Raw genomic sequence first — 13,675 nt, 5'->3', positions numbered from 1 at the left:
TGTCAGGTGTCTCAGTGCTGTGTATATTCTGAACTGTCAGGTGTCTCAGTGCAGTGTGTATTCTGAACTGTCAGGTGTTTCAATGCTGTGTGTATTCTGAACTGTCAGGTGTCTCAGTGCTGTGTGTATTCTGAACTGTCAGGTGTCTCAGTGCTGTGTGTATATTCTGAACTGTCTGGTATCTCAGTGCTCTGTGTATTCTGAACTGTCTGGTGTCTCAGTGCTGTGTATATTCTGAACTGTCAGGTGTCTCAGTGCTGTGCATATTCTGAACTGTCAGGTGTCTCAGTGCTGTGTGCACGGTATTCTGAACCGTTCTCCCTCAGTGATCTGGCGGGTTGCTCTGTTAGTGCATTGTCAGTGGGTTGGCTCTGGTCTCAGTGAGTGGATCAAATTACCCTCGCAGGCTGGCTGCGGGTTCAAACACACCTCTTCCGTCCCTTCCCACCCAGGAACCGTGCCTGCACTGCTCTCTGTAAGAACACGAGGAAGTGAATCTCAGAGCAGGACACCGCCAAACGCTGGGAGTTGCCGGCGGGATGGATTCCGGGCAGCGGGCTGGGAGCTGGAGAGAGGAGTTGGTTTGTGCGGTGTGCCTCGGGCTGTTTGTGGATCCAGTGACCCTGGACTGTGGTCACAGTTACTGCCGCTCCTGTATCACAGGCTGCTGGCAAGCCCAGGAGACCAACTTCTGCCCCGAGTGTCTGCAGGTGTTCCCGGGGCTAACCCTCAGGTCGAACCGGGCTCTCACCAACCTGGCCGGGAGGGCGAGGCAGCTGAGCAGGACCCGGAGGATGGCGAGCCAGCAGCTCCACTGTGAGCTGCACCAGGAAGGAGTGAAGCTGCTGTGTGAAACCGACCAGGAGCTCCTCTGCAGCATCTGCCGGGACAGCCGGGAGCACAGATATCACACCTTCATCCCCCTCAATGAGGCTGTGGGCCTTTACAAGGTGAACAAGGCCAACCGGAGGGAGCAGACCACGCGTTCAACCGGTGCAGGACTCTGTCCCTCAATTCTGGGAAGCTCCAGTTTTAGGGACATTCGCTGAGACCCTGAGGGTAGAGGATCGGAACCAGGTCAGCCACAGAGTCTGAGCTCCCCCGGGTGGGGGCTGACACCAGGAGGTGACCCTCAGGGATACCCCATGAGGAGGTGATGGACTGAGTGGTGTTGTGTTAACCCAGAGTTGGACAAGCAGGAGGCTGGGAGAGCACAGCAAGCCAGGCAGCATCAGGAGGTGGAGAGGTCAATGTTTCAGGTGTAACCCTTCTTCAGGACTTGGGCTGGGGGTGTAAGGGGAGCACCCAGGTAATGTTCTGGGGACCCGGGTTCAAATCCCGCCTCTGCACAGATGGTGGAAATTAAATTCAATCTAAAATAAAATCTAGATTTAAGGATCTAACGCTGACCAGGAATCCATTGGTGATTATTGTTACTGCCATCCTTACCTGGTCTGGCCTACGTGTCACTCCAGACCCACAGCAAAGGGGTTTGACACTTAACTGCCCTCTGGGCAATTAGGGATGGGTAATAAATGCTGGCCTGGCCAGCGATGCCCACATCCCGTGAATGAATATTTAAAAATTATTGACACTCTGGTACCTGAATCTGAACGAGGCAGTACTGTAGTCAAGAACTGTTCATGTGGAAACAAAGGGGGAGTTGGTGACCATTTTCCAGCCTCTGTAGAGATATGAGACGAACAGGGAGGAGCTGAAGTAGGAGAAAGTGAGGACTGCAGATGCTGGAGAATCAGAGTTGAACTGGGTGGTGTTGGAAAAGCACAGCAGGTCAGGCAGCATCTGAGGAGCAGGAGAGTCAACATTTTGGGCAAAAGCCCTGATGGAGGGTGAGGATCAGAAATAGGCCATTCAGCCCATCGAGTCAGCTCCTCTCATCAATGTGATCCTGGCTGATCTGATAATCCCTGACTCCAGTTTCCGATCTTTTCCCCATAACCTTTGATTCCCTCACTCATTAAAAACCTGTCTGGTCCGCCTTGGATGTCCTTAACAGCACAACCTCTATAGCTCTCAGTGGTAGAGAATTGCACAGATTCACTCCCTCTCTAAAAGAGATGAAATTCCTCCTCATCTCTGTCTTAAATAGACACCCCCTTATTCTTGGATGATGCCCTTTGGCCCCAGACTCTCCCACAAGTGGAAACAACATTTCCACAGCTACCCTGTCAAATCTCTGAAGGATCATGTACATTTTCATAAAGTCACCTCCGAATCTTCAAACCTCTTAATGAACCTCAAAACAAAATCCCTCCAGATCCAGGACCAGCCAAACAAACCTTTTCTGGGCTGCCTCCACTGGCGTCTTCACAGTATTCCAGCTTTGGTCTAACTGGTGTCCTCTGTACCTTCAGGAGAAACATCCCACAGCAGTCTCATCCTACACCTTTCCCCGTAAGCTCGTACGTGTGTATGAATTAGAGAGAGAGAGAGAGAACTCTCAGTGTAGATTGATGAGGACTGACCTCGGGCTGAGGAGCTTCAGTCACATAGACTGGTGACAGTCTTTTCTGGGAGAAGAGAAAGCCAAGGTTAGATTTGATAAGAGTCACACAGCAAGAAAACAGGCCCTTCGGCCCAACTCGTCCATGCCAATGCAGTATCTTAAACTGAACTCGTCCCACTTGCCTGCATTTGGCCCATATCTCTCTCTAAACCCTTCCTATTCATGTATCTGTCTGAAAGTCTTAAATGTTCCACTACTTCCTCTGGCAGCTCGTTCCGTGTACGCAACACCCTCTGTGTGAAAGACTTGTCCCTCAGATCTCTTTCAAGTCTCTCCCCTATCACCTTAAACCTATGTCCACTAGTTTTGGACGACCCTTCCCAGGGGAAAAGACTTTGGCTATTCACTGTATCTTAGCCTGTCATAATTTTCCAAACCTCTCTAATGTCACCCCTCAGCCTGCTCAGCTCCAGAGAAACAGGAGAAAGTGAGGGCTGCAGATGCTGGAGATCAGAGCTGAAAATGTGTTGCTGGAAAAGCGCAGCAGGTCAGGCAGCATCCAAGGAACAGGAGAATCGATGTTTCGGGCATAAGCCCTGAAGAAGGGCTGCGCTTTTCCAGCAACACATTTTCAGTCCAGAGAAACAGTCCTCACCTCTCCTCATGACTCGAACTCTCCAATCTTTGTAGCCTTGGTGAATTGCTGCTGGAGAAGTGTTGAAAATCACAATGGGTCTGGGCAGAGTGGAGAGGGAGAGATATGTCCTGGTTGGTTAGAGGACTGAGAACCAGGGCGTGTACAGATATGAGGGACAGTACTGGTCGGAGAAGCCGAGGAGATAGGAAGGGAAAGGCTTTCTCCGTCCTGTGGGATTTTGGGGTTTGGGATGCTCTGTCTGGGTGCATGACAGAGGCAGGTCCAATAGGGCGGGGGTGGGGGTGGGGGTGGGGTGTGCACCCAAGAGGGAATTGAATCCAGGAAGATGGCAGCAGACATACAATGGGGCTGAATGGGACCACGTCTGTCCCATTGTGCAGAGAGATTGGGGGGGGGTGGATTCCACAGCACTTCATCCTGCCCAATCCACTTTTCTGGGAATGTCTGAAGGCCCCCGTTCAGGAATTTCTGCTCTCGTTTACAGGATCAGCTGAAATCATCCTTGGATTTGGCCGCCAAAAGGAAGGCCCAGCTGCTCAAGGCTAAATTCAACCAGGAGCAGAAGATCTCCCAAGTCAAGGTGAGACGCCCGTTTGGTCACTTCTCCAGACCCCAGTTTCTTTCCCTCTCCCCTCCTCCCCCCACCACCCCCAACTCCCCGGTTTGAAACATTTTGATCGTGTGCCTGTGTTCCAATGGGTTCAGGAGCAATCACGCAATCTGCAAGTCCACATCAAGTATGAACTCGCCAAGATGCACCGGACTCTGAGTGAGATGGAGCGGCGCCTGGACGGAGATCTCCGTGCACGGGAGGGGATGATCCTGGAGGCTATGCGAGGGAACCTGCGGGAGATTCAGGGTGCCCTGGACTCCACCGAGCGGGTTCTGACCGAGTTTCAGTCACGGCTCGATCGGCCGGATGTATTGACCATCCTCAAGGTAAGGAGAGAAACGTAGCAGTCTTCGGTAATCGGCATCTTGGTATTGCCAAGAATCACCTGGAGTGGGGAGTAAACGCTGCCCCCTACGTACCCACTGGGGAGGGGGGGTTCAGTGTTCTGTATTCCTATCATTGGAAGTGAAGGGGTGACTGGGAATGAGGACCAGGCGGGGGCCATTCAGCCCAGCAAACGTGCTTTAAAACAGTGCAACCAGATCATGGCCCATCTTTTATCCCAAGACCATTTTCCTGCAATATCTCTGTATCCCCTGATATCTGGAAATCTCCAGGGATTTACCAGGATGTTTCTGGGAATGGAAGGTCTGTGTTGTCCTGAAAGGCTGGATAGGGTGGGACCCTCCTCACTGGATCGTGACCTTAGAGAGGTTTATAAAATCGTGACGGGTTAAGGTCAGATACTGGAAATCTCAAGGGATTTCCCAGGATGTTCCTGGGGATGGAAGGTTTGAGTTATAAGGAGAGGCTGGGGTCTTCCTCATTGGAGCGTAGGCCATTGAGGGGTGACCTTATAGAGGTTCATAAAATCATGAGGGCCATAGATCAGGTGAATGGCACCTGGGATGAGGGATTTCAAGAGGAGGGGGTACATGTTTAAAGTGAGAGGAGAGAGATTTTAAAGGACACAGGGCAAATGTTTTCCCCAGAAGATGGTTTGTGTGTGAAGTGAACTTCCTGAGGAAGTGGTGGATGTGGGCACAATTACAATGTTTCAAAGACATTTGGATAAGTACGTGAATAGGACAGGTTTGGAGGGATTTGGGGATGAGCAGGTCGGTTGGACTAGTGTCGAAGAGTGTGGTGCTGGAAAAGCACAGCCGGTCAGGCTGCATCCGAGGAGCAGGAGAGTCAACGTTTCGAATAAAAGCTCTTCATCTGGAATGCTGCCTGACTGGCTGTGCTTTTCCAGCACCACGCTCTTCGACTTTGATCTCCAGCATCTGCAGTCCTCACTTTCTCCAGGGAGGTGGGACTGGTTTAGTTTGGGATTCGGGTCAGCCGGGACTGGTTGGACTGAAGGGTCTGTTTCTGCGCTTTATGACTCTGCGACTATGACTCAATGAGTGAGACTCTGCACTCCTCTGGGGCAGAGAATTGACCAGGATCACCACTCTCCGGTTCAAAGAAATCCCTCCTTATCTCAGTCCGAAATGGCCTGACCCGTGTTCCGAGGGAGTGTGTTCAATCCATTCACACGTGTTGTATGACCCTTTGATCTTTTCCCTATAAATTCTGCGTCTACGGTCTCCCTCTCTCACTCGCACCTGATACAGGAGCAGCGCTCCTAAAGCTAGTGTTTTCAAATAAACGTGTCTAACTATAACCTGGTGTCATGTGACTTTTGACCTTGTCCCGTGTCATCGTATTCAGGTTTTGATCTGTCTGTCAAAAGTTGACTTGTGTTTCTGTTTTGTTTCAGGAGAAAGATTCCTGGAATGCCAAGTATGACTTTCCTTTATTTACAAACACAAATTGTTAACAAACACAGCTTAATCTTTTAATGCAAAAAGAAAGGAAATATGTTTTTCAACCTTTGAACATTGAACTTGCAGGATTAGTCACAATGCGATGGAACTGGTGGACATGGATCTTCCTCTGGGGATATTCAGAGGTCCCTTGCAGTATATTGCCTGGAGAGAAATGCTGGACACTATCAGCCCAGGTAAAGAGATGTCTGTGTTCTCAGTCCCAGTTAGTAGAGCAGTGATTTCAAAGAACGTGGCGGAGGAAAATGGAAAAGAAAATATGAGGCGGTGGGGGGGGGAGGGAATTAAACACAACTTGAGCACCTCTCCCACTCTTGCCAATAGCCACCTGTTGGAAGGTTCACCTCCCATTGATCCACATTATACTCCATCTGCCAAATATTTTCCCACTCGCTCAACTGGTGTTGGTTCCTGGTTAGAACAAAGAACAGGCCCTTCGGCCCGCCAAGCCTGAGCCGATCCAAATCTACTGTCTAAACCTGTCGCCCAGTTCCTAAGCATCTGGATCCCTCTGCTCCCCACCTACTCATACATCTGTCCAGACGCATCTTAAATGAATCCACTGTGCCTGCCTCTGCCACCTCTGCTGGCAACGCGTTCCAGATACCCACCACCCACATGCGGTAAAGTACTTGCCGCATGTATCCCCCTTAAACGTTTCACCTCTCACCTTGAAAGCGTGACCTCTCGTTATTGAATCCTTCACCCTGGGAAAAAGCTTCTCTCTATCCACCCTGTCTATACCTTTCATGATTTTGTAAAACTCAATCAGGTGCCCCCTCAATCTCCATTTCTCTAATGAAAGGAAACCTAACCGACTCAATCTCTCTTCATAGCTAGCACCTTCCATCCCAGGCAACATCCTCGTAAACCTTCTCTGCACCCTCTCCAAAGCATCCACATCCTTTTGGTAATGTGGTGACCAGAACTGTACACAGTTCCCGAAGTCACTGCCGCATATCCGAGTTGGAAGCCCGCGCAGTCAGAAAATTACAGGGGACGCTGGACAGGGGCTGCCATTGAGAAAGTGACCTGTTTATCCTGACCCAACCCTGGGAATTATAGAGCAGTGGGCCTTACTTCGGTTGAGGGTAAAGTGTTGGACTCGGTTATAAGAGACAGGATTTATAATAAAGAAATAAATTGATTAAGGATATTCAACAAGGTTTTGTGAAGGGTAGGTCGTATCTCACAAACCTTATTGAGTTCTTTGAGAAGGTGACCAAACAGGTGGATGAGGGGAAAGCAGTCGATGTGGTGTATAGGGATTTCAGTAAGGTGTTTGATAAGGTTCCCCAAGGTAGGCTATTGCACAAAATACGGAGGCATGGGATTGAGGGTGGTTTAGCGGTTTGGATTAGAAATTAGCTCGCTGAAAGAAGACAGAGCATGGTGGTTGATGGGAAATGTTCATCCCAGAGTTTTGTTACTTGTGGTATACCACAAGGCTCTGTTTTGGGTCCACTGCTGTTTGTCATTTTTATAAATGACCTGGATGAGGCGTAGAAGGATGGGTTAGTAAATTTGCGGATGACACTAAGGTTGGTAGAGTTATGGATAACGCCAAAGGAGGTTGCAGGTTATAGATAAGCTGCAGAGCTGGGCAGAGAGGTGGCAAATGGAGTTTAATACAGAAAAATGTGAGGTGATTCACTTTGGAAAGAGTAACAGGAATGCAGAGTACTGGGTTAACAGTAAGATTCTTGGTCGTGTAGATGAGCAGAGAGATCTCGGTGTCCATATGCTTAGATCCCTGAAAGTTGCCACCCAGATTGATAGGGTTGTTAAGAAGGCATACGGTGTGTTAGGTTTTATTGGTAGAGGGATTGAGGTCATGCTGCAGCTGTACAAAATTCTGATGCGGCCTCACTTGGTGTATTGCATACAGTTCTGGTCACCACATTATCGGAAGGATGTGGAAACATTGGAAAGGGTTCAGAGGAGATTTACTAGGATGTTGCCTGGTATGGAGGGAAGGTCTGATGAGGAAAGGCTGAGGGACTTGAAGCTGTTTTTGTAAGAGAGAAGCAGGTTGAGAGGTGACTTAATTGAGACATATAAGATAATCAGGGGGTTAGATAGGGTGGAGAGCCTTTTTCCTCGGATGGTGATAGCTAGTACGAGGGAACATAGAGTTATATTGAGGGGTGATAGTTATAGGGCAGATGTCTGATGTAGTTTCTTTACTCAGAGTAGTACAGGTGTGGAATGTACTGCCTGCAACAGTCATAGACGCGCCAACTTTAAGGGCATTTAAATGGTCATTGGATAAACATATGGACAAAAATGGAATAGTGTAGGTTAGATGGGCTTCAGATTGGTACAGGTCAGTGCAACATCGAGGGCCGAAGGGCCTGTACTGCGCTGTAATGTTCCATATTATTCTATTCATTGTTTTCTGCCTGTCAGCCACCTCAGTCCATGTCAATACCCCGTACCCCCCTGCCCTCGCAATTCCATGCACTTTCATTTACACGTTAATCGCTTACCCGGGACCTCAGTAAAGGCCTCCTGAAAGTCCAAGTAAACCACATCCAGTGGCTCCCCCTGAGCAACTTCACGAGTTACATCCAATCACTTTGACGAGCACAATTTCCCTTTCGGAAATCCATGCTGACTCTGCCCAATGTTCTCACTGTTTTCTGAGTACTCTCCCATTATACCTTTTCCCGTGGACCCGAGCACGTTCCCTGATGATAACAGGCTAATGGGGGTGGCATGGTATCTCAGTGGTTAGTGTTGCTGCCTCACAGCGCCAGGGACCTGGGTTCGATTTAACTCATTCACCCTCTGCCTTTTCTTTCTGTGTTGTTTTTCTTCCCCCGCTCAGTGCCGGCCGCTCTGACCCTGAATCCAAAAACCGCCAACCCCTGGCTGGTCCTGAGTGAGGACCAGTCGGCCGTGAGGATGGGAGACCGAAGGCAGGAGCTCCCGGACCTGCCCCAGAGGTTCGACCGGTGCGCCTGTGTGCTGGGGTCGGAGGGATTCACATCGGGGAGGCACTACTGGGAGGTGGAGGTGGGGGATAAGACCGAGTGGGACCTGGGAGTGGCGAAGAGGTCCTGCAAGAGGAAGGGGAGAATAAGACGGACCCCCGAGGACGGCTACTGGAGACTGAGCCTCCGAGGTGGGAGTGAGTACACGGCCTTCACCTCGCCCCCGACCAGCCTGAGCGTCATTCCGAGGCCGAGGAAGGTCGGGGTGTACCTGGACTACGAGGGGGGGCAAGTGTCGTTTTACAACGCAGACAGTATGTCCCACCTCCACACTTTCACTGACGCCTTCACAGAGAAACTCTACCCGTACCTCTGCCCCTGTTTGAACGACGGTGGGAAAAATTCGGTGTTTATGAAAATCTGCGGGGTGAAGGCCCACTCTCTGACGTCACGCGGCCGGAGTCTAAAACCCAGCGCAGTGGGCCCGTGAGGAAAGGGCGATGATCTCCCCCTGCTGTGTTATCGGCTTTTCGGGATTTCACTGCCTGTCGTAACAACTAAAGCAAGGTCTTTACTCCTGCGTTCCTGGATGGGCCCAGCATTTATTGCCTTTCCCTAATTGCCCCTAATTTAGGAGGCGGGGGGTGAGCTGCCCTCTTGACCCGGTGCGGTCCCTGAGCTGTACGGTTTGGGAAAGGATTTCCCGGATTTCGACCCAGAGACAGTGATGTAGTTCCAATCAGGACAGCACGGAACATCACCTTTTACTTCTCTCAGCCTGGTCCCCCAGCCCAGTGTGGCAGTGTCTCGGCCTGGTCCCTCAGCCCAGTGTGGCAGCGTCTCGGCCTGGTCCCTCAGCCCAGTGTGGCAGTGTCTCGGCCTGCTCCCTCAGCCCAGTGTGGCAGTGTCTCGGCCTGCTCCCTCAGCCCAGTGTGGCAGTGTCTCGGCCTGCTCCCTCAGCCCAGTGTGGCAGTGTCTCGGCCTGGTCCCTCAGCCCAGTGTGGCAGTGTCTCGGCCTGCTCCCTCAGCCCAGTGTGGCAGTGACTCGGCCTGGTCCCTCACCCCAGTGTGGCAGTGTTTCGGCCTGCTCTCTCAGCCCAGTGTGGCAGTGTCTCGGCCTGGTCCCTCAGCCCAGTGTGGCAGTGTCTCGGCCTGCTCCCTCAGCCCAGTGTGGCAGTGTCTCGGCCTGGTCCCTCAGCCCAGTGTGGCAGTGCCTCGGCCTGCTCTCTCAGCCCAGTGTGGCAGTGTCTCGGCCTGCTCCGTCGGCCCATTGTGGCAGTGTCTCGGCCTGGTCCCTCAGCCCAGTGTGGCAGTGTCTCGGCCTGCTCCGTCGGCCCATTGTGGCAGTGTCTCGGCCTGGTCCCTCAGCCCAGTGTGGCAGTGCCTCGGCCTGCTCCCTCAGCCCAGTGTGGCAGTGTCTCGGCCTGCTCCCTCAGCCCAGTGTGGCAGTGTCTCGGCCTGCTCCCTCAGCCCAGTGTGGCAGTGTCTCGACCTGCTCTCTCAGCCCAGTGTGGCAGTGTCTCGGCCTGGTCCCTCAGCCCAGTGTGGCAGTGTCTCGGCCTGCTCCCTCAGCCCAGTGTGGCAGTGTCTCGGCCTGGTCCCTCAGCCCAGTGTGGCAGTGTCTTGGTGTGTGAGTGGGTCCTGCTGGGCCATGTCCCTGAGGGACCAGAAAGAGATCACAGAGGTGGCAGCTTCAGCATTACCAACAACGATGGAGAGCGAGCGATGAGGGAGGTCCCCGGTAACTGCAGCAGTGGGATCGATAACAGGCAGCTGAGGTCTCGCACAGAGCGAGGTAAGCGGGGGTCTCATCAAAGACTGCTGAACCTTTAACTGAATGCCTTTGTTTTCCGAAGGGCTTTAATTTTAACCATTACCTCATTTCTTTATTTTTCAAAATTAAAAAAAATCCCACAACACCAGGTTATAGTCCATCAGGTTTATTTGGGAGTGCCAGCTTTTGGAGCACTGCCCCTTCATCTGGTACCTGTGGAGCAGGATCATGTGACACAGAATTTATCGCAAAAAATCACAGTGTCAAACAACTGAAACGATGTATTGAACAAGTCTGGATTGCTGTTAAATCATTCATCTTTTAGAATGGGTTGCAGGTTCCGATTCACTGATATGCAAATCCCAGAACTTCTTTCAAGTCACATTCTTGAGATAACTTAAGCTTTTATAAAAAACGGTGACAGCTCAGACAATGCATTAAAGATGTGGGGTTAGAAACTGTATCGATTCCAAGCTTGAGTCAGACTGGTTCTATTTTCAAAGTAGGAATTTATAAAATGTCTCCTGGATTGACTGCTGCTGATTGTGTTCTTTTTGAATAAAATAGAATGAACCTGCAAATATAATTCTGCAAATGCAATTTCACCTCAGAGAGACTTATATATGTGAGTGTGTGCATGTGAGTGCGTGTGTGTGTGTGTGTGTGTGTGTGTGTGTGTGTGAGAGTGTGTGTGTGAGTGTGAGTGTGTGTGTGAGTGTGAGTGTGTGAGAGTGTGTGAGTGTGTGTGTGTGAGTGTGTGTGTGAGTGTGTGTGTGAGTGTGTGTGTGAGTGTGTGCGTGTGAGTGTGTGCGTGTGTGTGTGCGTGTGAGTGTGTGCGTGTGAGTGTGTGCGTGTGAGTGTGTGTGTGTGAGTGTGTGCGTGTGAGTGTGTGTGAGAGATGGAGTATATGCTTGTGAGCCTTTACTTTTCAACTTATTCTGTGAAAGTAATGTTTAACTTTTTAAAGTCCTTAAAGAATACAGAGGAACTTCGATTATCCAGATATCAATTATCCGAAGTTTGAATTATCCAAAGAAGATCTGTGGGCGGCACGGTGGCACAGTGGTTAGCACTGCTGCCTCGCAGTGCCAGAGACCCGGGTTCAATTCCCGACTCAGGCGACTGACTGTGTGGAGTTTGCACGTTCTCCCCGTGTCTGCGTGGGTTTCCTCCGGGGGCTCCGGTTTCCTCCCACAGTCTAAAGATGTGCAAGTCAGGTGAATTGGCCATGCTAAATTGCCCGTAGTGTTAGGTAAAGGGGTAAATGTAGGGGTATGGGTGGGTTACGCTTCGGCGGGTCGGTGTGGACTTGTTGGGCCGAAGGGCCTGTTTCCATACTGTAAGTAATCTAATCTAATCTAATCTAATCTCAAGGTCCTGCAGAAACGTTATATCCAAGAGGTGAGTGAATTCGGATTACCTGTACTGAAGGACGTGTGAAAACGCTGGCAAGACCAGGGAAGCATAAGCAGCTCCAGCATCAGTGACTGGATGGTTTTTACGTAAGGGTTAGTTACACAGCCCTTTGCAAATGCAAGTGCTTTATTCCTATCACTTTATCGGGCCGTTCATGAAAGAAATGGCAGGGAAAATAAACGCTTGCCCGAGGCGAGGCAACTGTCTCTCTCTCTCATGTTCTTGGAAACCGACAAATGCTCTCGTGATTGTAGACGCTGTTCGGGACTCTGTTTGATGCTGGGATTTCACATACAGTACAGAGGGGCAGGCACTATTTCGTTCAGATAATTGATTATTCGGTTAATTGATTCAATGCCTTTCCTCTGGGACTCAGAGTTTTCTGTTCAGTCCGCTCCCCGTTCAGGAGACTAGGCAGCAGCAAACCGCTCCCTCTGGCAGCTCCTTCACTCCACGTACCACCCTCTGTGTGAAAATGTTGCCCCTTAGGTCCCTTTTAAATCTTTCCCCTCTCATCTTCGCTGTTTACTCCAATTTTGATGTTATCTACAAACTTACTAACAATACCTCCTATGCTCACATCCAAATCATTTATATAAATGATGAAAAACAGTGGACCCAGCACCGATCCTTGTGGCACTCCACTGGTCACAGGCCTCCAGTCTGAAAAGCAACCCTGCACCACCACCTTCTATCTCCTACCTTCGAGCCAGCTCTGTATCCAAATGGCTAGCTCTCCCTGTATTGCATGAGATCTAACCTTGCGAGCAGGTCTACCATGAGGAACATTGTCGAACGTCTTACTGAAGTCCACATAGATCACGTCCACCGCTCTGCCCTCATCAATCCCTCATCAATGTTACTTCTTCAAAACACTCAATCAAGTCACGAGACATGATTTCCCACGCACAAAGCCACGCTGACTGTCCTTAATCAGTCCTTGCCTTTCCAAATTCAGGTACAGCCTGTCCCTCAGGACTCCCTCCAACAACTTGCCCACCACCAACATCAGGCTCACTGGTCTGTAGTCCCCTGGCTTCTCCTTACCACCATTCTTCAACAGTAGCACCACGTTAGCCAATCTCCAGTCTTCCAGCACCTCACCTGTGGCTATCGATGATACAGATATCTCAGGAAAAGGCCCAGCAATCACTTGCTTAGCTTGCCACAGCGTTCTAGGGTACACCTGATAAGGTCCGGGGGATTTATCCACTTTTATGTGTTTCGAGACATCCAACATCTCTTCCTCTGTAATGTGGACATTTTTTAAAATGTCACCATCTATTTCCTTACTTTCTGTGTCTTCCATGTCCCCCTTCATGAGAAACATCATGCAAACTACTTGTTCAGTATCTCCCCAGTCTCCTGCGGCTCCATACATAGACCGTCTTGCTGATCTTTGAGGGGCCCTATTCTCTCCCTAGTTACCCCTTTGTTATTAATGTATTTATAAACTCCCTTTGGATTCTTCTTAACCTTACTTGCTAACACTATCTCATGTCCCCTTTTTGCCCTCCTGATTTCTCTCTCAAGTATACTCCTACTGCCTTTATACTCTTCCAAGGATTCACTCGATCTCTGCTGTCTATACCTGGCATATGCTTCCTTTTTTTTTCCCTTTACTAAAACCTCAATTTCTCTCAACATCCAGCATTCCCTACAGCTATCAGCCTTCCCTTTCATCTGAACAGGAATGCAGTATACTTTCTCTGGACTTTCATTTCCTCATTTTTGAAGGCTTCCCATTTTCCAGCTGTCCCTTTTACCTGCGAACATCTATTCCCAATCAACGTTTGAAAGTTTTTGCCGAATTCCATCAAAATTGGCCTTCCTCCAATTTAGAAATTCAACTTTTAGATGTGGTCTATCCTTTTCCATCACTATTTTAAAAATTCCTCTCCATCTAAACCCTTAACACTATGGCAGTCCCAGTCTATGTTTGGAAATTTAAAATCTCCTACGATAACCACACTATTATT

The 13,675-nt window shown here is 50.0% G+C and overlaps 1 protein-coding gene across 1 annotated transcript; it reads left to right on the top strand.

The window, feature by feature from the left end:
- The first annotated feature begins 513 nt into the window (after nucleotides 1-513).
- LOC148140595 (zinc-binding protein A33-like) lies at nucleotides 514-9,302 on the top strand. Its single transcript, XM_087978889.1, has 6 exons — nucleotides 514-950; nucleotides 3,610-3,705; nucleotides 3,831-4,064; nucleotides 5,504-5,526; nucleotides 5,637-5,746; nucleotides 8,401-9,302. The coding sequence occupies exons 1-6, from the start codon at nucleotides 540-542 to the stop codon at nucleotides 8,994-8,996; spliced, it is 1,470 nt and encodes a 489-aa protein (XP_087835015.1). The 5' UTR covers nucleotides 514-539; the 3' UTR covers nucleotides 8,997-9,302.
- The last annotated feature ends 4,373 nt before the right edge of the window (nucleotides 9,303-13,675 follow it).

This window comes from Chiloscyllium plagiosum, unplaced genomic scaffold, assembly GCF_037043375.1.
Source record: "Chiloscyllium plagiosum isolate Xiang-an unplaced genomic scaffold, Cpla_swu_hap1 HiC_scaffold_35, whole genome shotgun sequence".
NCBI classification, from domain to species: domain Eukaryota; kingdom Metazoa; phylum Chordata; class Chondrichthyes; order Orectolobiformes; family Hemiscylliidae; genus Chiloscyllium; species Chiloscyllium plagiosum.
This window is presented reverse-complemented; position numbering and strand designations above follow the sequence as displayed.